Below are 24,899 nucleotides of genomic sequence, written 5' to 3' on the forward strand. Positions count from 1 at the left end.
TTATCAATCCTTTTTAAATAGGTATTGCAAATATCAGAGGTATTTAGACACTTTTTGTGAATAATTTATTTTCTATCTTCTTTTTTTATTATGGGCATAGGTTTATGGACATGGCTCATAATAGATAGTGATTAACAATTAAGTAATTGCAATTAACAAAATAATATTTATAGGAGATTAATAGAATTTAAATAAATTAACTAATCATTTGTGATACAAATTAGTGATAAAAGAATTGCGACAAATTAGCTATGGATTAACGAGAAAAAAATCGCAACAAATTAGTTACAAATTAGCTACGGATTAACGAGAAAAGAATTGCAACAGATTAGCTACGCATTAGCAGGAAAAAAATTGTGACAGATTAGCTACCAATTAATGAGAACAAAATTGTGACAGATTAGCTATAGATTAGCGACAACAGAATTGCGACAGATTAGCTACGAATTAGCGACAACAGAATTGCGACAGATTAGCTACGAATTAGCGACAACAGAATTGCGACAGATTAGCTACGGATTAGCTATAAATTTTAAAACTTTTTCACTTCAATTAAAGATGGAATAGAGAGAGATTAGCTATGAATTAGCTACGAATTAGCTAAAAATTTTAAAACTTTTTCATTTCAATTAGAGAGGGAATAGAGAGGGATTAGTTATGAATCAGCTACAAATTAGCTACGAATTTTTCCCTCTCTAATTAGCTACCTGTATTTAGTTACGAAAAATTCCCTAGCAATTTGATAGGTAATATGTCGCAAAACAGTTTAGCTACGAATTAGCTACGGATCAGCTACGAAATGTTCCGTAGCTAATATATAAAACTTTTGTAGTATACAAACCGTAGTTTATGATGATATATAGGCTACGATTTTTATAGAAACTATAGTGTATGACGATGAACAAAAGTAAGATTTTACACTTAAATGTAGTTCTTTTGGAATTGTTTTTTAATATTTGTTTCATTTTAGTTTCTTTCCAGCAACCTAGACAGAAAGACAACTAGAAATAAAAGCAAAAACAGAACCAAAAACAACCATAGTTAAAAACAATGAACAATTACATATATATATCATTGACTTTACACTTGTCAAGAATGTGTATTTAAATACAAAAGAAAATTACAAGTTGTTTATCGTAATGTGCTGTACAAATTTTAAAATATGTTGCCTAAATATTCCTGATGTAGTTCATTAATTCAGAATATAATGGTTGAGCATCATTAGAATACTAAAAAAACACAATAAATTCAATTGGTACATAAAAAGGACAAACTTCTTTAATTATTAATTAGGTAGATCATTATCGGGTTCCAATCTCTTTGAATTCTCACTTGAACAATGGTTTCTATCCATTGCATAACATGGTATCCATGCTCATAGGAATTGATTTTTTTTATTAGACTACAAATGAATACCAACACAATTATGATGACTTTTAATTTAGTAATAAAAAATTATAATTAGACAAAAATAACTGGCCTTGAATGATAACCATGACAACTTTTGCGATCTTGTAGTTGATCTGCCCTTCAACATTTGGTTTTAACTTTAAACCCAGACCTTAAATAAAATAATAATAAGAAAAAACTTTCCAATAAATGTAACTTTCAACTATTTCAATAAAAAAAAATCTAATCTAGCCTACAAACAAGCTAAACAAGAAAATAACCTAAACTACTCTGTATATTATACAAGAAATATTGTCCATTGTTCTCTTATTTCTATTAAACTAATGATAAAGTGAAACAAATTAATTTGATGCAATTTGTACATAAACTAATTATTCTATGTATTAAAAGATGTCTAACCTTAAGATATGTGAATTGAAGTAACCTTGTTCTACCAATTCCATTTAAATAATTTATGCTAACCACAACTCTAATTAAAGTGAAGACATATGTTAGCCATGGTTGTCTAATGTAATGAAAAATGTAAAATTTACCTTTGTAACAAGCTTTTCATTTCTTGGTTGGTTTTATGTTTAACAAAAAAAAACTACACTACTACTCTTGCAAGGCCAAGATATATCCTAGAAGGGTTCCATAAGAAACACTATTAAACTTACTCTCTTCCTTCAGTCTGAGATGTAATCCTCCAAACATTAGTGTAGTCTGAGATGTATCGGACAAAGATGTCTTCAATGTTCGAGTGTGGAGGGTGTGCATGCAAAGACATTCTGACATTCAAGTCAGAAATGTGCATCAGACAACAGTAAATGTTAGAAATGAATGCGTAATATTTACCTCGTGAACAATGTTATTTATAGTAGTTTTATGATCTTTTACCTGGTTGGGCCTTGGTCATCTAAGTAATTATGTTTCTTAAGTTTAGGATTTGTTAATCCACTTTATGCCTTAATCTCCTAATTTGTCATGCTTGACCCTCATCCAGGCATTCAATCAGAGTTGAGGTACGATGCTACTACAACTGAGATGTCCCTACCATATTGTTTCATTCTGGGTTGTCAAGTTGTTATGACCGAGATGTCTTTGCCAACATGGAATTGATCAAGGTTGTCCAGATCATCTTGGGCATATATGACACATCAACCCCCAATCTTGAGAAAGTATTTTTCTATATTTAACTTTATTTATGGATAAATTTGCCAATAATACACTTAACCTGTACTAACAAAAATCATTTTCTTACAGCTACTTGAAAATACCAATTTAGGTTAGCTTTTGGTCAATGATACAAGAAAATTTGATACTAATTAGCGAGTAGCATCGTACATGCTACTCTAAAATCATTGATGCTAATGAATTAGTGTCGATTTTTTAAGATTAATTTTAAGTAGCATTCTCTTAGCAAGTTCTAATTCATCATTAATTTTTTAAATTGATCTTCATATTAAAATAGTTTAGTTTCAGCTACACCAACATTGATGCATTTTTATTTTAAAATTTATTTAATTTAGTGTCAATTAAAATAACGCTAAATAAAATTTCATTTTAATATTATTTATTTTGCATCAGTTTGAGTGATTCTAATGACACTAATTAAAAAAAAAGTTTCTCGTACAATACCTCTATGTTCAACAAAATATAATACAACTGAAAACAAAATTAAAAGAAAATGTAATAGTTGAAAGAGGTGAGTGTAGATGAAGGAAATGAATATAGGTGAAAAAGATCGATGGCGGATTATAAGAGGGGAGGCGGGGGCCATAGCCCCCCCTAATTTTTTTAAAATTTTTTTAGTTATGTATTTTATTTAAAAAAAATTAGGTTAAAATACTCCGTTAGTCATCGTTTTTGTTGCAGAATCTCAATTTGGTCCTCGTATTTTTATTAGTTTCAATTAGGTCCACATTTTTGTAAATTAATATCAATTAGGTCCTTTCCGTTAGTAGATAATTAGCACCGTTAAGTAGGTGTCACGTGTCAGCTCCTCGTTTTTTTGAATTTTTTTTACTTTTTTTTTAATTTTTTTTAATTTTCTTTTAATATTTTTTAATTTTAAAAATTTTTTTAAAATTTTTTTTATTTATTTTTTAAAATATTTATGCCACGTGTCACTTCTGTAGTGTGCCACATGTCAATCTAATATGGTGACACGTGTCAAATTAATGTATGAATCTCAATTTGGTCCTCATATTTGTTAAATTGATTTGATTTAAGTCCCAATTTTTTAAAAAAAAATTCAATTTCAGGCACTCCAAATTTAGACCAAATTTTACTTTTAATGTTATGATTATTTTTATTAAAATTGATATTTTTATTAAATATTTTAATAATATTAATTATATTTAATATTAAAATTTTAAATATATTTATTTTAATTTTTTATAAAATTATTTTAAAATTTTACATTTGAATTTATAAAATTGTTATTTTTAAGCCAACTCTAAAATATTGTTGATATTGAATATTATACAAATATTTTGAATATAAATTTATTAATCTATATATTTATAATTTTAAAATAAAATTTAAATAAAGTTTAATGTAAAATATAAATTTAAATAAATTAAATGTTGTTAAAAATATGTAATAGAAATATCACTTGTAATAAAAGTATCATCATTACATTTATAAAAAAATTAAATTTGTTCTAAATTTGGAGCACATGAAATTAAAATTATTTTAAAAAAATTTGGGACTGAAATCAAATCAAATTAACAAATATGATGACCAAATTGAGATTCATACAATAATTTGACACGTGTCACCATATTAGATTGACACATGGCACACTACAAACTTGACACGTGGCATAAATATATTTTTTAAAAAAATTTAAAAAAAAATTTAAAAAAATTTAAAAAATTCAAAAAAATGAGAAGTTGACAAGTGGCACCTACTTAATGGTGTTAGTTCTCTACTAACGGAAAGGACCTAATTGATACTAATTTACAAAAATGAGGACCTAATTGAGACTAATAAAAATACGAGGATCAAATTGAGATTTTGCTACAAAAACGAGGACCAACAGAGTATTTTAACCAAAAAATTAACTATGTATTTTATTTTAAAATGTTTTAAATTATGTATTATATATATTGGAAATGTTGAAAATTCATGAAAATTAATTATGTATTATTTATTTTATAAAGTATAATATTTAATATTAATAAATAATAAAACATAAATTAAATATAATAAAGAATAAAAAAATATTAAAATATTAAAATATTTTTTATTTTTTATTTTTTATTTTTTATTTTTTATTTTTTTCCAATTATTTTTTTAATTTTTTATATATTGTAGTGATTTCTCACACTCATTTGTGTGTGTTTTTCTTCTGTTTATGAAAAAAAAATTAGACACAAACTCGTTATTTTTTCTCTCATCTCTCTCCTTACTCATGTTTCTTTCGTTTGTTTATGAAAACAAAAACAATTAGATACAAACTCATTATTTTTGTTCTCATCTCTCTCCTTTATTCTCTTCCATTATCGAAGAAAAAAAGGTAAGTGTATTGTCTCACTTGAAGAAATATAAGTCTTTGGTTTATTCATTGTTTATAATATAGAAGAAAAATGTAATGTATTATATGATTTTCATAACCGATTTTTAATTGTGACTTGATTATCATATATTTTGTTTCTAGTAATTACATATTTTAATTTTTATTAGTTTATGATAAATTATTTTTCAGTCTTAAGTTTATATATATATATATATATATATATATATATATATATATATATATATATATATATTGTAAAATAAAATGAAAGATGAATTTATTATAGACAATTTTAGCTCTGATTCAATTACTTTTAGTTTTGTTTTAATTATTGCTGAAAGATCTTAAGAAACTTAACTATTGGTTAAGGATCTTAAGAAACTAAGGACAATTATTTATATACTTATATATTTTATGTATGTGTGTGAATTCTTTTATAGTTACAATTATACTCGTTTTTTTATTGTATTAATAATACAAATTTTAAATATATTATTTTAGCTCCCCCAAAGATATAGGTCAAGATCCGCCACTGAAAAAGATGAATGTGAATGAAAGAGATGAGGAGAAGAGCGTGGATGAATGCGATGGGGAGAAGAGTGTGGATGAATAGGATGGGAAGAAAAGTGTGGACGAATGAAACGAGTGTGGATGAAGCGAATGAGTGTGTGAAGGAAATGAGTATGGATGAAGGAAATAGTATGGATAAAGAATGAGTGCGAGAGTGGATGAAAGAAATGAGTATGAATGATGAAAATAAGTGTAGATGAAAAAGATGAGTGTCAGTGTGAGGAGTTTATGAATGTGAACAAAGGATATAAGTATGAGAAGATTTATATATTGTGAACAAGAAAAAAATTGTGAGTGAAAAAATTTGTTATCTGCAAATTCGGGTCTTTAAATTAAAAATAACCTATGATTATTTGTTATTACAAAGACATGTGGATTGATAATAGTATATAAATTAATGTTAGTATAACCAACATTAACTTAAAAATATAAACATTAAAAGAATAAATAAAATTAACTGCAACTTTAAAGTTATTAAACTTATTTATTTTTAATATTTATTTTAATTACAATAATTCAACATTACGATAAATATTTATACTCATTAAAAAAAATTGAACAATAGTCAGTGCCGTCATAAAGCCGGTTATGCTAGCTCTGTTAATGTCTAACACTAAGCAGACTCTACCAATACTAAAACAAATGTTTATTTATTGAAAAAATATAAATAGTTTTTCACTTTTTAATTTTTTTTAAAATTTAAAATTTTGTGTCATCTTAGAGTCGATTAATCTAACTCCATAAGTAAACTCCATTATAATGCCGGCTAAGCTAATACTAATCTAACACTAACACAAATCTTTTATACTTTTAACATTTGTTTTAAAATAATAGCATTTTGCATCATATTAAAATCTTCTTAATGAACTCTAGTGACATCACACAATTTAACTAAATTTAGTTTTATATTTTCTTATAATCTATATTTAAATATAAAAAATCTTCTTTTTAAAGTACATATTTGTTTTTCAATTTTATCCTTTAAATGATTTTTTTAATTCAAATAATTATTTTATTAATTTTACTCTTTAAATGATTTTTTTTAATTTAACCATTTTTTTAATTTGACCGTTATTTTAAACTTAATCATTTTTTAATTATAAAATTATCTACAAAATAAATAATATGATTTACAATAAAATTATAAGAAATTATTTATATTTTTATAATTATAGTAATAACTATAGTAATAATAATTTTATTAAATTTTATCACCATTCAAAAAATTAAACACACATATACAAGTGTTTTCACTGATATAATATATATATATATATATATATATATATATATATATATATATATATATATATATATATATATATATATATATATATATTAGTGTTATACCAAACAATTGTTGGTAGAGACTTATAACCACTTTTTTTATGCTCTCAGCGTTTATACCTCACTGGTAAGAGCTTACTCTAGCTAGAAGAGGTTTAATCCTTTAGAAACATGCTTCTTTTCTATTGGTCTGGAGGTGAATCAAGTAAATGAGACTTGATTGATATAAAGTAAATGTTCACCAAGTAAAACTTCATTGATCTAAATGTCAACCAAATAAAATTTGGTGCCTATGAATGTTGATCAAATAAGTAAATTTGGTTGAAAGTAAATTTTGTAATTTGTTCAAAAAATAATCAATTAAGAACACGATGTTATTAGTAAAAGTAAAAAGTACCACTTAATATATTATAAATTTTGTATTTGTTGCTCTTTAGTTTAATGTACTTTTTTTAAAAGAAAAACTATTTAAAGATTTTTTCAGATGACACCGATTGAATATATATGATACAATTAAAGACTCTATGATTGGTTTTTGTCGCAATTTGACACTTCTGATTATGCTTGAGATTGAAGATGGTTTATGATGCTAAATCAACTCTTGGCTTTTTGAATAAATATAAACGATTGACCTAACTAATTTGTTATTAGATTACATCTAGAAAACAAGCTTAAATATATTATTTGGAATAATATTTCATACACCACACTTCAGTTTTTATAATAAATATATGCTTAAGTGTTTTTAATAAATATAAACGAAAATAAATTGTTTTTAATCTCAACATTTAATAATAAAAGTTTAAAACACCTCAAAATTTTACATAAAATTATTAATTATTAATATTTATTATATAATTACTTTTTTAAAGTAGTAATTTAAAATATTCAATGCAATATATTTAATCTTTTCAATTTTTACCATGTCACACTTACATATCAAAAATAGAAAAATTTGTAACAATACCTGCCAAGTGTTGGAGATTGAAGAGAAAAAATAACCTATAAAGAGAACACACTTTTTTATTAAGGCTTGAATACCTTTTTCGCCCTCATTTTCGTAGTGTTTGTTGTAGATGGTCCTCATTTTTACCAAATGTTTAAAATTTTGTAGTGTTTGTTGCAGATGGTTCTCAATTTTACCAAATGTTTAAAATGGTCATCATTTTTGCAATTCGTGTTTAATTTAGTCTTTTTCTGTGACACTGTTTAAATTAGTAACGGAGCACTATACATGTGACATTGTCTGTATTACATTGTATTGGGGTATATTATGTGTATTGTTCAAGTGTAGTAATTAGATATTTGGGGATAAATAGGTGAGCTAGGGTTTATCGTTGAACCATCAACATTGCACGAATTGCTACAAAACTGTTGCCTCCAACGATTACAACCAGAGGTAAAGGAAGAAGATTGGACTGTGACATGGGATTGTAGTAAGAAGAAGATTGCAACAACACACATTGGAAATGGAGGAAGAAGATTGCAGCAACTGACCAACTGTCCAACAATTCATTTTCAAAACCCTAGCTTACCTATTTATCCCCAATTATTTAATTACTACACTTGTACCGTACACGTAATACACCCCAGTAGAATGTAGTACAAACATTGTCATTGTGCTTCGTTACTGATTTAAACGACGTCACAGAAAATGACTAAATTAAACACGAATTGCGAAAATGAGGATCATTTTAAACATTTGGTAAAAATGAGAACCATCCGCAACAAACACTACGAAAATGAGGACCATTTTAAACATTTTATAAAAATGAGGACCATCTATAACCAACACTACGAAAATGAGGACGAAAAAGGTATTTAAAACTTTTATTAATGACACTTAATTGCATAGAGTAAAAGGTCTGCATTAAATGGTATAATACTTACTATCATGAAAAGAAAAAAACACCTTTTTATTAATCACACAAATGCACACTGAATAATATGTACATCTAAATGAAAAGGGATAGTAGGTAGTATATTAGTGATTGAAGAGGAGAAAAACCATGAAAAGAAAAATACACCTTTTTATTACCCATAAACAATTGCACACAGAAAAAAAAAATCTAAGCATATCAGTGACTGAAGAGGAGAAAAACTCAAAGAGAAAAAATACACACCATTTAATTTTTCACACACAATTGCACACAGAAAAGGATCTACATGAAAAGTTACAAAACTTAGTATAATAGCGATTGAAGACAGAAAACTCATGAAAAAAATATACCTTTTCAATAATCACACGCAATTGGACACACAAAATGTTTACTAAGGAATAAAATAAACAATCTGATATTAAAAAATACATAAAGAAAATATTTTAATCCTAATATAGTAAAACTAAAAAGTGAATAAAACTTATATAAATAAGGTAGTAATGACATGTTAAGTTTCAACAGACTTTAAAGTTGATCATAAATTTGCTCGGACTTCAAAATTGATTAATAAAGCCAATTAAATTTTGGTGTTATACTGCAGAAGTGAGAGAAAGAAAGGTGGTAGAGAATTTTGAAGAATATAAATACTGGGTTATGCATGGTCTACATGTGTGTGGTATATATAGAGTCGGCTAAATTATTAGAATATCACACGTCCTCTTTCCGTGATTTCACATGTACAAACTAGAAAGATAGAAAACACCTCTTTCTCTTTCTCTTTCTCATTCTTAACGATAAATATTAACTACCTCTCTCTGTTTCTCTTTGTCTTGTGTTTTTCTTCCTTTGCTTTGCATTTGCATTTGCATTTCTTACACGACATCACGTGACGACACCACATAGCACAATCTTAACTTTATAACTATTTAGCATCCCAAAGCTTTTGAAGATTCCGGAGAAAAAGCACAGATACTGTTTGAGAGGTTATTGTTGTCTTTGAGAGCTGGCTCGATTCTGCTTTACAAGGTTCGTCTTTTCTGCACCAATTCTCGCCGCAATTTGCGTGTGCCTGTGCCTGCTTTAGAATCACCTGGAGGAGGCATTAGAGTGTGTATTCATTTTGTCACTTTCTTGTTTAGTTTAGAGTTTTCATCAAGTTATTATCTGATTTTGATTCTTCCATTTGGAATTTCATGAGATGAATGTTTGGCACATTTATTTGGTTATTTGATTACTGTTCTTCAACTGGGTATAGGCTTGTTTGGAGAGGAAGATATTGTGGATACACAGAACTCTGGCCAACTCTCTAGAGATATCTTCACAAACCGGAATAGGCTTTGGTCTTCTTCTTTCCGGTTTTCTGATTTTCTCAGAGAGAGTGTTTTCTCTTGTCCAGCGCCTTCCCATTGATTATGGCTAAAATTTGGTTCAATGTGATTGCTGCTGATTGCTGAACTGCTACTGTGTTTGTTTTTATTGTTGTACTCCCACTTTTCACTGCAATTGATTGTGAAAGGAAGAAAATTGTTGCACAGAGAAGATAAAGTTGAAGGGATTTGGAACAAGCCTTATCTTTTGGTGGCAACCATGGCTATGTGCTTCTCTCTTTTGACTGTAAGGAAGGAGAAATACAAGGTAAGAAACTCAATTAGGATTTTCGTTTCTCTTATTTATGTCTTATGGAGTTTCTATGAAACTTGTGAATTGTGATTGACTTGTTATTATATCACTGTTGTTTATTTATTCAGGGGAGTGGAAGGTCTTCAAAGGAGAACTTTAGTACTCTACTTGCCAAACTACAATCTTCAAAAATTGCATCAGTACCAACCACTTTTGATGCCACAGTATCCGATGGTATTCCCAGAAATTCAAGTTTCAATTCGGGGGTTATGAGTCCTGATACTTGTGTGGAGGCTGAAGTACATGAGGCTTATGAAGGGGAAGATGAGGATGAAGATTCACCGAAGATCAAGAGAGAAATCTCTGATTTTCATCTCCAACATCATGAAGCTGTTGCAGACAAAGGATATGGTGCAACTGATAAAGAAATAGAGTATCCTACTTTGTATGAAAATCAAGTCACCGAAGAATTTGATGACAGAACCGATAAATACAGCCAAAAGAGCGTTGAAACAACCGAAAGTGGACACGTCAGTGATCCTGGGATTGCCAAAGCTGATTCGTGGACTTCTCCAAAGTTCAAGAGACACTTTTCTAACCTTGAAAAGTTTGATGAGCATGGTAAGAAAACTCATTATATGTCAGCTTTAAAGTCAAAGTCTTTTGAGAATTTTAAGGAATTATCAGCAATGGTTAATCTTGAAAGCCCTTGGTCAGAGAAGAGTCACTACAGTGCTGATAGAGTAGTGCTGAAAAGGCATTCTTCAAGTCAGTTACTTCCTTCTGGAAGGAAAAACCTGTGGTGGAAAATGATCCTGCGGAGCCACAGGAACATACACAGAACTTTCTCTGGGAATTCAACATTAGTTCCTGCCACGGCTGCATTAAATAGTGGGTACTCTACAGACACCCTTGAACAACCAAAACAAGGAAAGACATTGAGGCCTGTGAAATCCTCTGGTTCAATTACTGCAGAATCGTTTAACAAAAGAAGAACTGGTAAAGGTATAGATAATAAAAGGGGGAGCAGGTTTCAAAGGGACCAATGGCTTGCTTTCTCCAAAGAATCGTCCTCTTTTGCCAGAGTGGATGCATGGGTGAAAGGTCTTGAAATTCAGCAACTACTTCCTGAGGATGATTTTGATGTTGACAATGATAAAAGCATAACCTTCCCACCTTCTCCCGATACTGGTCGAACAATGATGAGAGCTACATCTCAGTTGACTTATGCAGATGCCAATGTTTCAAAACAGACTTTAACTGCCATTAGTGTAGTCCAGTCTCTAAATCCAGCTTCATCTATTGCTCACATATCTGGTATTGGTGTAAAATCCATCCCTGCTATTTCACACTTATCCAATCTCCGCTCTATCAACCTCTCAAACAATTTCATAGGTATAACTTGGAACTAGAATGTAGCACTTGATGCAATATCAATAAATCAAAGACTAACTATTACTGATTCAATTCTTCGTTGACTATGCAGCTCACATCTCACCAGGATTTCTACCAAAGGGTATTCAAACACTTAACTTGTCAAGAAACAAGATCAACACTCTTGACGGTCTCAGAGAATTGACCAAGTTGCGGGTAATTGACCTGAGTTACAACCGCATCTCGAGAATTGGACAAGGTCAGTTTTTGACATAACTTGATGCTCTAAGATGTTTGCATTTCAAATTTGTTTAGCCTTCATTTTAGTTTTTTCCATTCATTATGTGATTTGTCAGGTTTGTCAAGTTGCACACTTGTCAAAGAACTGTATCTTGTGGGAAACAAGATAAGTGATGCTGAAGGGCTACACAGGCTATTGAAGCTAACAGTTCTAGATTTGAGCTTCAACAAGATCACAACAACAAAAGCATTAGGCCAGCTTGTGGCTAACTACAACTCACTTAAGGCTCTTAATCTGCTAGGAAATCCAATTGAAAGAAACATCAGCCATGGCCAGCTGAGTAAAGCAGTCTCTGGTCTTCTTCCAAAGTTGGTGTACCTGAACAAGCAACCCCTCAAGGCTCATAGAACACGCGAAATATTGAGTGACAGTGTTGCCAGAGCTGCCCTTGGGAACAGCACGATAAGCTGTGACAAAAGATCAATAAGAAGACTTAGTCATGGTGGATCAAGTCTTTCCAAAGGGTATAGAAGAAGTGCAAGTGCTTCTCACAAAAGCACGAATCGAACAAGGAGGTGAAAAACAGTGTTTAGTGCATGTAAAAGGAACACCTCAATGGAACATGTTTCATATGGTTCTTTGGTTCTTTTCTTTGCAATGTTACACTAGAGGAAAATGTGTTATAGGTGTTGCTGTCTCTTCAAGCCCAAAGGACTCTAGCATGAGGGAGTGTGTCAGACTTATATTTGAAAGCCATTATTTGCTTTCATCCTACAGACTGAACTTTTGCAATGTTTTTTTATTGTAACATTGTCAAGTTTTGAAGTAATGGAGTCTTCCTTGTCCCAACTTTGGTGTGTGGAACTTGATATGATGTATGATCATCTGGGTTTCAGAAATTCTATGAACATCATGCAAATTGAATAATAGGGTGGCCCATTGGTATCAATCATCACTGTTAAATTATCTGAATAAGGCATGATAAAGAAATTCAGTTCAGATGCTATAAAGTATCTGATGTTGGACACCACAAAAATCCACAGCCCCTTGTCAGAGAGGGTGTACAAGTTTCATCTAATTCACTAATTAGTATTTCTTTAATATCAATCAATTAATTTGCTTTTAGATTATATATAAATGATTCCAGCATTACCAGGAGTGTGCGCTCTTTTAAAGAATCATATTAAAGTTGCACTATTGAAGATTTAAAGTAGATTCGGAAATTTTTTGGCCACTGATTAGTGAAATTCTTCAATGGTTTTAGTAAGCTTTCTTTGAACAGAACAGTGCATAGAGTTTTTTATTAGTTTTAATTAATTAAAGAGTACAAATAGTTTATTTATAATACAAAAGTAAAGAGGGCAAAAATAATTCCGACCTGCCGGATTCGAACCAGCGACCTAAGGATGGCTTTCAGGTTCTTTACCTACTACAGTCCTCCGCTCTACCAACTGAGCTAAGGTCGGTTTTGATTTGTCTTATAGCAAGATCATATTTGTTTCTAACATATAAGTTTTATATAAATATAATTGTAATATTTTCACACCTTTGTAACAATTTTAACATAAGGTCGGTCCTGTGAACAAGAAAATTGAGAAGCTTTCGTTTAAAAAGTTTAGATTTTATTGATCAAATGCTTATATATGAAAAGGAAAAAAAAAAACGGAAATAAGAAATAAAAGTATACATTATTATACTGTGCTAATTTTTTATATATTAAAGGAATCAATGTCAGTTTTATTTAGATTTGAATTAGTGAGAAGCTATGTCATTTCATATTCCTGTTAAATAAGATCATAATTTTTATGGGTGCAAAGTCCTTCTCATATTTACTCCACCAAAAAATGTCCTTCTCATTATCATCAGATAAGATTTTGAACTGTTTAGAAGGAAAAATCTTCTACATCCAATAAGATGAGCTTATATTTATTACAATAAAAAAATATATATACTCTTTTTAATTTAATTATTAAAGAATAAGTAAAATAAATTCCTCCAGAAATAAAATTAAAAAATAAATTGTCAAGATATTTTCACTTAATTATGATAAAAACTAATGGGTATCCAATGTTTGCTTTTCCGCACACTTCCGGATGTTTTTTCATTAGTTAGAAGTATTCTATTCTGTAATTCTAGTTTACAAGAATTTGAATGAAGAGTTTTATTTTGAATTATGTAATTACATTATTTTAATAAAGCTTGTGTATTCAAAGGTTCTGAATTTATTTTTATGAAACTAATATATTCGAACATTTCCATTCTTAGTCAGTGATTCATTTTATACATCTACCACAATATCTTTTATTTTTCAGAAATTATGTGATAGTATTAAAATTAAAATTTTAAAATTGCTTCTAATTAAGACCCTCATCATAACAACTTCTGATATAATACTTTTCATGCAATTGTGTTTTCAAAATCTTTAATATTTGGTACAACTTTTATAAAACTATTTTGAAGAATGGTTGATTTTTTTTAATATGATATATTTGAACAAATTTATCCATAAAATTTTTAAGAGAAAATGATAAATTCATTCATATAACTTATTGTTTAACATTTTACTTTAAATTAATATATACACTAATTTTAATTTTCAATCATACATTTTCTCCTAAAAGTACATTTTTTCTCAAAATCAATAAAAGTTGGGTTTAAGTTTTCATAGACATGAAAGTCATTATTCATAATAATCTATAATCTCCACTTCAGTTTTTTCACCATTTTACATTCATTCTAAAACAATTAATTAGACATTATAATTTTCCTTAAATTACTAATGCCAAACAAACATCTTTATTTAGATGTCTTGTTACAATCTGTAATGGACTGATCAACAATATGATTTTGATTTAACATTGTAAACATTGACAAACTATGAAGTGTTGTTTTGCCAAAGCTTATACAATAGACATTCAATAACTTATAAAGGGTAGCAGAAAAATATTCTATAAGGGGCAATCAACCACTGAGCATTGTACAACAATAACTTATTATCTCACCATGTTCCAATCTTAAAATTGATTCTGTCACTGTGTAACTCTAATCAGACATCACATGAAAAAGTAAATTAACCTACCAGTATACTACTCTCTCATCTGCTCTGTGGCTTGTTTGGTAATTACATGGTCCTATGTAAACCTTACGGTTACATAGGTGATGTGGTGGTATCATTGAGGAAGATACAGTTTCCTCTATATGTTGTGTTCTTTTGTCCAAAATTTTGAACCCCCACTTTGTATGTTGGAGCTTTATGGTCATTATGGAAATGAATATATATGTATATATATATTGGTCTAATTTCTTCAGTTCTTCAATTTTTTAGCTTGCCTGTCTCTTAAAGAAAGGTTTCTGGCAGATCAGGAGTCTCTGATCACTGTCACTTTCAATTTCTACCACTCTTGCATCCCACTTCAGCTGTGCTGTTAAAGCTCTAGCTGATTCTATTAAGGGAACTGTGTCACGGATTATAACCCAACCCTGCACACATGACCAATGTCAGCATATCAAAAGAAACATTTTTACTCGTTCAAAAGAATATTTTGTATGAAAATACTGATCACATTCAATCAACAATGTACATGATAAAAGGGTTGCCTGATTCAAAGTTTATACGCATTTTACTGAACAAACTGCATTAAATATTGATGCAGTGCTTTGTGAGGAAATCTTATAGCAGTTTTGGTTCAAGAGTGCTAAATTGACATACCTCTGGGCGAAGTATTCTGTCAATTTCAAGGAACATGTCAAGCATGGTACATCTGTGCTGCTCAGTCTCAAGGGAGAGAAATCCTGCTGCATGCACCAAGTCATAGGTTCTAGGGTATGTCGGAAAAGCCTCACACCTACAAGCCATAGAAAATAAAAATTATTAAGGAAACTATTAACTATTCTTCACAAAATCTTATGAAGACTATAAGCCAGATGTAATTGGAAAAGTAAATGGTATATCACCATGTTTTAATTTTGATCTCAACTACGTATTTTAGAAATGTCAGATGTCTGAATCGTTACTAGAATTAAAAAGTGTAAATGTTAACAACATGGTATAAACCTCCACTGAAAATAGTTAGACATGGATCAAGAAATTAAGGTTTCGGTTTCAAAAAGGACAACAGATCGAGTTTCAAAAGGTGGAAGGAAGGAAGAAAGAGTATTATAGCATGTGACTGAGAATCTATATCAAGGTAACCAAAACAAACTGACTGAACTAGAGAAGCATGTCATTTAAATAACAGGGCAAAGGAGATTAAAGTACCAATCATGGAGAACACCAACAAATCCTCTGTCCTGGATCAAGGGAAGATAATTGGGACCATTTATTGGGACAACATTCATCACCCACACAGACTTTCTAGCTTGCAGCAATGCAGAATTAAAGCCACCAAAGTGAGCATTCATGTCCACCACATTTCTGAGCATGTTATAAGGGGGTGAAGGGTCCTCATCGCCCGGCCTCTTCGGATGATCAGAGAATATCAAAGGTGACAGGAGTGACCAATAATTCTGGACCGCTATTTTCCAGCTATCAGAGTCCTCAGTAAGTTCATCAGGCTGCAACCCTGGTACATTGAAATATATAGGCATACTAAGTTAACCAAATGAATAGGAGATTTGACTCAGCGAGAGAGTAGAATTACAATGCAATCACTTCCACAAAGTTGTCTACAAATCATTTAAGAACATAAAGATTACCGTATATAGCTAACTCGTTCTTGTTCAAATTAGCACGAGAAGGCCATCTTTCCCTTTTCTCAATTGGAATCCAACGAGCGCTCTGCATTCCTCCTATGCAATTTTGCAGTTCTCGATAATGTGGAGTCTCCACGTCAATACCTCTACCACACAAAGAAGGGCCAGAACCTGACTTTCTGGTAGTAAGAATAGACCAAGGTAAGAGTCAGATCACATTTCAAAATTCTAAACTTATTGTAAATACATAGTATAGAATCTATTTGTTAGCAAAAAATCGTTTTCTCAAGTACATCTATGAAAGAATTACCTTGAAGCATAGCAACTTTTTTTACTAGTTTTCTTCCATACTACAGTTTCATCTTGTTGTGACAGCAGTTCCCAGCAAAGAGTTAATGTAAAATCCTGTATAAACTTCCATCTTTTCTGGTTCCCTTTGTCTCGAGCATTTGTGAGAGGTGATGTCCAAACAAAGTATCCACCCGGTTTTAAAAGTCTATCGGCTTCAATTAGAAGCATGCCATCTACACCATGTAAAATGAATGTTAATAAATTACAAGGTACTAAAATATTAATAACAATTATACATGAACCAAGGTTATGGTTCTGAAGGAAGATACAAATTTTTAGACTTTATGTCAACACCTTATAACATATAACAGAACGGAGAGTTTCAAAAGTTAAGCACGGTTTTGTTGGATACTTCAGGAATGGCAAGTAAACATTAAAAGGTTTCTACTTATTTTAGCAGATTTAACTTTGGGAAACTTCATTTAACAAAGAACTAAATATGGACATTTTTCCTAAAGTATATACCATATCATTTTTCTTAATTCTGCAGTGCAAAAATAGTTCTTTTGCATCAGAAATGCTCCCAATGAGTTGAAGGCATACCAGATAGAATCATTTTATCAATATGGGAAAAGTCAATGTAATAAACAAGGCATATAAAAAAACAAGGCGCATTGTGAAGAACCAAGGAGTTGATCCTATTCTTATTTCATGACAACTAACTTCTTCCTATAACACGTATAATATGTGATGTATCACCTATGTTGTCAAATAAGTAGTGAACATGATAGATGCATGTTGATCCAATCCAACAGAAAGTAGCATAGATTGAAAGTTGGAAGATACCTTTCTGGTCCCAATCAATGCCACATCTGGCACAATGTAACATATCAAAGGATAGAGATGGAAATGGCAGCTGCTTTGAAGTGAAAGAAGCAATCATAGCAGGAAGACCCCTCTCGAGAGTGAGCTGAACTTGACTACCAGAAGGCTCATAGTTTGCAATGCACATAGTTAAAAGATGACTGTCAAAGAGATGTGCTCCAAAGCTACCATAGCCACAACCTATGTCTAGTATAGTTCGAACCTGCAAATTTTAGGATGTCAGAATTCTCGATCAAATAAGATTTCAGGGAAGGAGCATCACAGCCACACTTCGTGAACTCAGTTCAGATCCAATGTCACAAACCCATAAAAAAAATCTAACACGAGTCCCTAAAGAGCACTTTATAACAATCACTTTCAGACGGCAAGTTACCATCTTATATGCCCACAGTGAATATTTTAAGAATATTCACTTTATCATTTTATCAAGATAGTTAATATCTATATTATAAGAATCGAGATACCGAGTTCTTTATGGTAAAATATATGCCATCTAGTATGATGAAATTGACAGAGAGAAGGTACCAAATTAGTGAAATACATGTATAATCAATAAAGGCCACAAAAAATCAAGCAACAAACAATTGATGAGTCCATTTCAAGAGAAAGCACAAAAATATTTACCCCTGCTTGTATTAAATAAGATTCATTTCTAAGTCCAATCATTTCAGCAATTTGATGTGAGTAGTCTTCAACACCATCAAACATGTGAGAGGCTGAACGAAATGAAATTTGCTCTTCATCCAGCATCATCATCCTGTAATTAAATTACATCGAAAAACTTTAGAAATCAAAAATAGCTTAAAGCAAGAGAAACAATGACATGTCACTCACCTCTTTGTCAAGCTTCCAGAAGAACGAACCTCCTGTGCTGTGATCTTCACATTAGCAGACCAGATAACATCTTTTCCAGTAGGCCATCTTAAAGGAATTTTGTAATTCACTGGTGGCAGAACCAAACAATTCTGCCTAGGCTCATGACCACATTGCCGGTCAATTTCGTTGCTATCAGAAACTTCCAATTCCACATTCTCAGAAACATTGTAGCAAGGAACAAAGTTTTCCAATTCCTGAGGACAGAATTCCGATTCCTTCAACCTCAACGGACCTCGAGAAAACTCACCAATATCCATAAGGTCTGAGACAAGCTTCTCTTGAAGCCTTCTATAACCATGGTAAATGTGACCTCTTGAAGAGGATGAAATCGATAAAGTCCACCAAAAAGATCCAGTAAGAGCCAGAAGAACTATGACAACTAAACTAAACTTCAAAGAAAGCAGCATCAGCTTAAGCCGGTTCCGCGGGGAGCTAACAATGAAGGAATCGGATGCAAAACCATTCTCACCAATGCCATTGCCATATTTGGAATCAGAATTATTTCCCAAAAGCAACCTCAAAGGAAACCTCAAAGCAAAAGGGCTATGATCTGAAGAACCCCTCTTATCCAAATCTTCCTTTTCTGGTTTATCCTTAGATTGGGAGTCCCACAAGTCATTGCCACTCTCAGGGAACCTAACCCCACCAGACACACCTCTTTGCAGAGGCCTAGACATTCTCTGACCAATCACCGAAGTAGCACAAACAAGTTCACCTACGAATAAATGTTCTTATCGAAACACCACAAAACCCACCCAGAAACCAATAAATACAAAAACAAATGTCTTATTTCACAGTAGGCGAAGTCGGCTAAAGCAGATCACACGATGCAATTCGACTTGAACAAAAACCAAATCTTCAATACAACCCAGAAATCAGCAGAAGAGTGTCAGTTACTCCAGCATCACTGTATTTATTGGGCTGAAACCATCCAGATAATCTGGCTCCAGTTAAGCAAATGCAAACCTACAAAAAGAAAAAGAAATACCGCGTCAAACTTGGTGGCGTGTATTTAAAACAGTGAAGTTACGAAACTAATTTAGCATTATTATATAGTAAGAAATTTAAAAAAAAAATAAAAATAAAAATAAAAACACAAACTTTCTCTCATTAGGGAATCAAAAACAGGGGAATAACGACAAGGCCGCAGTAATTAATTCACCGCATCAGATCCATCACGGACCCAGCATTGAAATGGATACGTACCAACATCCATAAAAGAAAAAAGAAAACTTGTGCGGTAACGAAGACAGAGCAGTGAAAAGCACAAGCTAGTAGCAGTAACTACTAACCATGGCACAAGCTCATTTTCTTGGAGAAGGGAAACCCATTTGCTTGAGATCAAAGCAGAGAGAAAGAAAATGAAGAATTTTAAAGGGAAAGGATGAATAGTAGCAGCAATAGTAGTAGCACACCTTGTTTGTTTTGGGGTGAAAAAGAAGAAAGAAGGGAATGGTGGAAGTGATTTATGGAGGGGGTGTGTGAGTCTGTGGTTGGTTGCTTGCAACACAAATCACAAGAAGAACGCACGCTGTCTGTGCTTGGTTATGGTTTGTGAGTGTGGATCAGTGATTGATTATTCCCTCACACTCACAAGCCTCGTCGAATGATTAGAGAGTGCGTTCTTTAGAAATGAGGGAGAGAGAGAGAGAGTCTGAGACAGTGATTCTATGAAGGTTAGCAGGTTTAGTACTGATCGGATCGTGACACAAACCACTGTCCAAGAAACAAAATTATAATATTGATAATAATTCCTACTCATTCGTATCAGAATTAAAAGAAGATAACAGTTTTTCCTTAGTTTATCAAGATAAATGAAATTATTAATTAATTTGACACTAATAAATTTGTCTTAAATTTATATATTTTTGAAATTATCTTTGCAATTAATAATTTTTATCCAGTTATTTATTCATGCAATCCTTCTTTATTTTCATCAAGGATAATTTTGCTTGAAAATAATCATGGATTGAATCTTGTAAAGAAGAATTGTCAAATTATAGTCTATTATACACGATATTTGAGGGAAAATAAAAAAATTACAAAAAAGATAGATACTTTCTAATTTTTAAAATGTTTTTGTTAAGAGGAAAAATATTTAAAATATAGTTCAACATTAATCGTAATAAGTTTCTTGTAAAATAAATAAGTAATATATATATTAAGTGTTTTAAAATTATTTATTTCAAAAGAATAAATAAAGGGTTGTACTATTCACTATCTTTTACATTGAGATAACAGTTTGCTAGTATTTGTTTTTTATTTAAAAGTTAAATCAATAGTAATTGACCGTTATCCTCGTTTCTGTGAGTAAAACCCCACTTAATTTCTTTAACAGCTATGGTAAAGATAATGATTTAGAAATTGAAAATAAAAAAAGCAAATAAAACATAAGTTCATTTTCAACTATTTTGTCAAAAAAGAAATGGATGTAGTACTCGTAAACTTGTTTAGCAAAGCATGCTAGAATAGTGCTTAAAAAAAGAAAATTAAATACATTAAATAAAATCACACATTGGTGTGATTGTGATGTAAAAAGTGCATGCAAGAAAGTACCACTATAAATAGTAGGAATAATTTCTACAAAGAAGTAGTAGCAGTAATTGATAATAGTCCTATAAGTAAGTAAACGCGCTTAATTGTGCTGGCAGAGCTCCAGAACGCGCTTTTCGTTCTTTGTTTTTCTTTAATTCTCTGTGCACAAAGAATATGAATCATGAATCATGTCCAGAACAAATAATAGGAAGAAAAGGTGCTTAAGAAGCCACCAATTAGGTTCCCCCGAGAGCAAAAAAAAGTTGCCAACTAATGTGTTTTATTCATCAAAATTCCACATGACACTTTTCTAACTTTGCTCTGTTTTTGCTTTTAGACGGTGGTAAAAGCCAGCTTGGTCAAGCTAATGATGCATGAAAAAGAAAAGAAAGGTGCAAATTTTCTATTTGAAAAAATTTACAAGTAACCTTTTTTTTTATTTTAGATTACATTATTCTTAATATTTTTTTATTTATATTTAGTTATTGAAATAATTTCATATTTATATTATAAAGGAAAAGAGGATATGAGACAGTGGTGAAGTCATAGGATTCTTTCTTTGCTGCTTCGTGAATGGAGATAAAATGTGTATATCATTTGACTTGAGGCTGAAACGAGGTACACTACCGACAAGTTATTTTATCAGTATTAGCTGCTATTAATATATTTTATTTTATGAAAATCAAAAGACTGGTGCATGTTTGGTCCAAATTCACATTCACATTGCATGAGGCCACGTTGGTTAAGCGATTTGCGTACATTTGCGGTGCTTTGGCACAAACGCACATTGTTCTGTAGTGGGTTGGGAACATTCCACGTTTTCATTTGGTGCTCTTTATTTTGGGTGAAAAAACTCATTAGGTTATGGGCAAAGGTTGAATAAAATAGCTTTTGACCCTTCTCAGTTTAATTAGTTAAAATTAAATGTTTTCATTGATAGAATAATTAAACATTAGTCAAACGTTCAAAGAAAAGTATGTTTTTACATGGATTTTTAGCTTCATAAGATTGACATGTGAGGTGCGTGTCATCGTGAGTTAGGTTAAATCAGTTTTAAGAGAATTGTATACAATAAAATGACTTTTAAACTATAAATATATGTTTTAAATTGCTTGAATAATGATTTTTATTAATTACGATATTTGAATTCATTAAAATGTGAAAACTGAATTCAATAAATATATATATATATATATATATATATATATATATATATATGAAATGTACGTTTAAAATAATTCATTAAATATGACAAACAAAATTTAAAAGTTACCAACAAGTCATTATACTCCCCACATGTGTAATTCTAAATTAAGTTGTTTTTATTGCATTTTTCATCCTCTCTATATAATGTTTTGTACAATTTGATCTTTCAATCTTTTCATTTTTATATCATATTTTTTGAATGTAACATTGCTAGATCTATGGCTCCCATATTTCAATTTATGTAATGTGATTTATTTTTAATTTTTCAAATTTGAATTCATGAAAAAACAAGAATATTTTTCTTTTGATTAAAACATGCATGTCACCTAATACATTTGGTATGAACTCAATACATATTGTTTTATCCAAAAATTCTTAGAGCATTTGTCTGAACTTGTTGATTATCAACAAGAAGTAATTGTGTTTTGACAAGGAATAAAGTGGAACTAATTTACAAGGTAACATGAGTTTTTAAAATTCTAACAATTCTAATTCTCTTGTCCAATAAATAAATTACTAGATTATCGATAAATTTAAGAGGACGATCACATTTAATTATTTTTGTAAAGTATACTTTTAATTTCATAAATTTGATGAAGTTTTGATGAAGGATTAAAAAACCCAAATTTCACATGGTTATCCTCTTTAACTTTGATAGCTTGAGAAGTTACCAAATTATCAAAATCATAGTTATATCATCCTTAACGTTATTAATTACTTAACCATATAACATCTCCTAAATTTGAGAACAAAAACAAAGTTTAAAGACTTTAACGGATCAGAAGTTAAATTAGGAAATAAAAAACATAAATTAAAAAAATAGAGAAAAAAATACTAAATCCTAATAATCCCATCTGACTAGTAAGAAATTAAAAGAAAAGGTTAATGAAAATAATAGAAATTATTTGGTGGAGTGAAATTAAAGTAGAAGTTTTTTTTTTTTTAAATAGTGAAACTTATTACATCATTTATTTTTATTTTTAATTATTTATTTATCTTTTTATTTCTTCTTTAATTTTCTTTAATTAAGTATCTTAAACTTTACTTCTTGTATTTATTGTATTTTTCTTTCTTGTAAAGTGACTTAGCTCTATGTTACAAATTAATTAATAAGTTGAGATTTGAAATTTAATTGATGCGAGATCCTCTAAATACATCTCTTAGTAATAGATAATAATATCGTCTTCAAAAATAATTTTTAAACTGTGAGATTTGCACTCAATCACATCATTAACTATATTTTATGAAAGTCACTTAAAACATCCACTAAAAAATATTACACAAAATATTTCTCATGTGACAAACAAATTATAGTGAATTATAATAAAACCTTCATGATTTGTTTACCAAAGAGAATGTTTTACATAACTTTTTTGAAGTGCAAGCACGAGATGAACGGTTTAGTTTAAGACCAAAACACAATTTTTTAAATTTATTTGAGTAAAAAATTTATATTTAACTCTTAATTTTAAAAATAAACTAAATGAAGCACATATATATGTATATATAGATATATAAATCATTTAAAAGCATAATAATAAAAATTAAAAAAAAAAAAGAAGGATGGGTCGAAGAAGGAAAAAAAAAAGATAAAGAAATTAATTGAGAGTTGTTGGTTGAGCCATTCAAAGTTATATTACTCCATTCTTTTTCCTCACCATTCCCATCCCCTTGCATGATACATGTCTAGGCCATGGGTATGGTAACATAGTGAAGCTTATTATGCTTATGGTCAGAAGCATTTAGGATGAAAGTGACCCATCAGAATCACAATTTGCAATAGGGCTTAGGCACTTTTTTTTCTTCTTCCAATAGTTTGTGTTTTATGTGTTGAGTTGCCAGAATTGTTTAGGTATGAAATAAATGGAATGATGGGAGTGCTTGTTTGCTTCAATAATTCAATGCAATGAATTAACAATATATATATCAAGTAATTTATTTCTCAACACCCATCTAATTTGCATTAACAAATTTGTTAGTGCCAAATAATTGAGCCCTTTTTAAAATTATTTTATTTTGTTTCTTTTGTTTTTTTGGTGAAAGTCATTCATACACACTCACGTAGTGGGTCATATGCACTGATACCAGTCTCCATCCGTTGCCATCATCTTTTTGGAGGAAGTTCATTAGGAAGAATATTACAATAAAATATCAAAAATAGATAAGAAAGAAAAATGAAGGAAGTTAATTGATTTTTCAATTCAGGAAGGGAATTATAGAGAGGTTTTACCCATAAAATTGATTGAATTAAAGATTTTTAAAGTATTCCATCAAGAAATCATGTCATCAATTAAACAATTAATAACATAAATAAAGTAAAAACAAACTCTACCTTGTCTTTAGATGGAGTGTTTTAACAATGCTTAGAAATTGAAATGCTTTGTATTTGAATTGCTTGTAATTAAATTCCATTCATTTTTTAAATAACTTGTTTGGATAAGGAAATTAAAATACCTTACATTTCAATTTCTTGTTTGGAAAAAAAAATTGAATTTATTGTGAGATAAAATTTAATTTTAACTCTATTTAT

General features: G+C 30.1%; 2 protein-coding genes and 1 non-coding gene across 7 annotated transcripts; 1 reads left to right on the forward strand and 2 right to left on the reverse strand.

Moving 5' to 3' along the window:
• Positions 1 to 9,381: 9,381 nt before the first annotated feature.
• Positions 9,382 to 12,733, forward strand: LOC114194693 (uncharacterized). 3 transcript variants are annotated; one of them, XM_028085062.2, is made up of 6 exons: positions 9,382 to 9,756; positions 9,905 to 10,284; positions 10,398 to 10,890; positions 10,987 to 11,664; positions 11,756 to 11,902; positions 12,000 to 12,733. In XM_028085062.2, the coding sequence occupies exons 2-6, from the start codon at positions 10,237 to 10,239 to the stop codon at positions 12,461 to 12,463; spliced, it is 1,830 nt and encodes a 609-aa protein (XP_027940863.1). In that variant the 5' UTR covers positions 9,382 to 9,756; positions 9,905 to 10,236; the 3' UTR covers positions 12,464 to 12,733. The 3 variants fall into 3 exon arrangements, with proteins under 3 accessions (XP_027940863.1, XP_027940861.1, XP_027940862.1); XM_028085060.2 differs by having other exon boundaries at positions 10,398 to 11,664; XM_028085061.2 differs by having other exon boundaries at positions 9,382 to 9,675; positions 10,398 to 11,664.
• Positions 12,734 to 13,256: 523 nt separating this feature from the next.
• TRNAY-GUA (transfer RNA tyrosine (anticodon GUA)) lies at positions 13,257 to 13,350 on the reverse strand. Its single transcript has 2 exons — positions 13,314 to 13,350; positions 13,257 to 13,292 (listed from the first exon to the last, which is right to left on the reverse strand). It is a non-coding gene; the product is annotated as a tRNA-Tyr (tRNA).
• Positions 13,351 to 14,709: 1,359 nt separating this feature from the next.
• LOC114193482 (putative pectin methyltransferase QUA2) lies at positions 14,710 to 20,294 on the reverse strand. Of its 3 annotated transcripts, none has more exons than XM_028083307.2 (9): positions 20,044 to 20,294; positions 18,587 to 19,594; positions 18,377 to 18,509; positions 17,714 to 17,954; positions 16,887 to 17,100; positions 16,580 to 16,755; positions 16,143 to 16,446; positions 15,594 to 15,729; positions 14,710 to 15,364 (listed from the first exon to the last, which is right to left on the reverse strand). In XM_028083307.2, exons 2-9 carry the CDS (start codon positions 19,303 to 19,305, stop codon positions 15,206 to 15,208), a joined length of 2,082 nt encoding a protein of 693 aa, XP_027939108.1. In that variant the 5' UTR covers positions 19,306 to 19,594; positions 20,044 to 20,294; the 3' UTR covers positions 14,710 to 15,205. The 3 variants fall into 3 exon arrangements, with proteins under 3 accessions (XP_027939108.1, XP_027939106.1, XP_027939107.1); XM_028083305.2 differs by having other exon boundaries at positions 19,921 to 20,292; XM_028083306.2 differs by having other exon boundaries at positions 19,835 to 20,292.
• Between the last annotated feature and the right edge of the window lie 4,605 nt (positions 20,295 to 24,899).

This window comes from Vigna unguiculata, chromosome 8 (genome assembly GCF_037176805.1).
Source record: "Vigna unguiculata cultivar grain cowpea cultivar isolate G323 ecotype 2 chromosome 8, ASM3717680v1, whole genome shotgun sequence".
Lineage (NCBI taxonomy): Eukaryota > Viridiplantae > Streptophyta > Magnoliopsida > Fabales > Fabaceae > Vigna > Vigna unguiculata.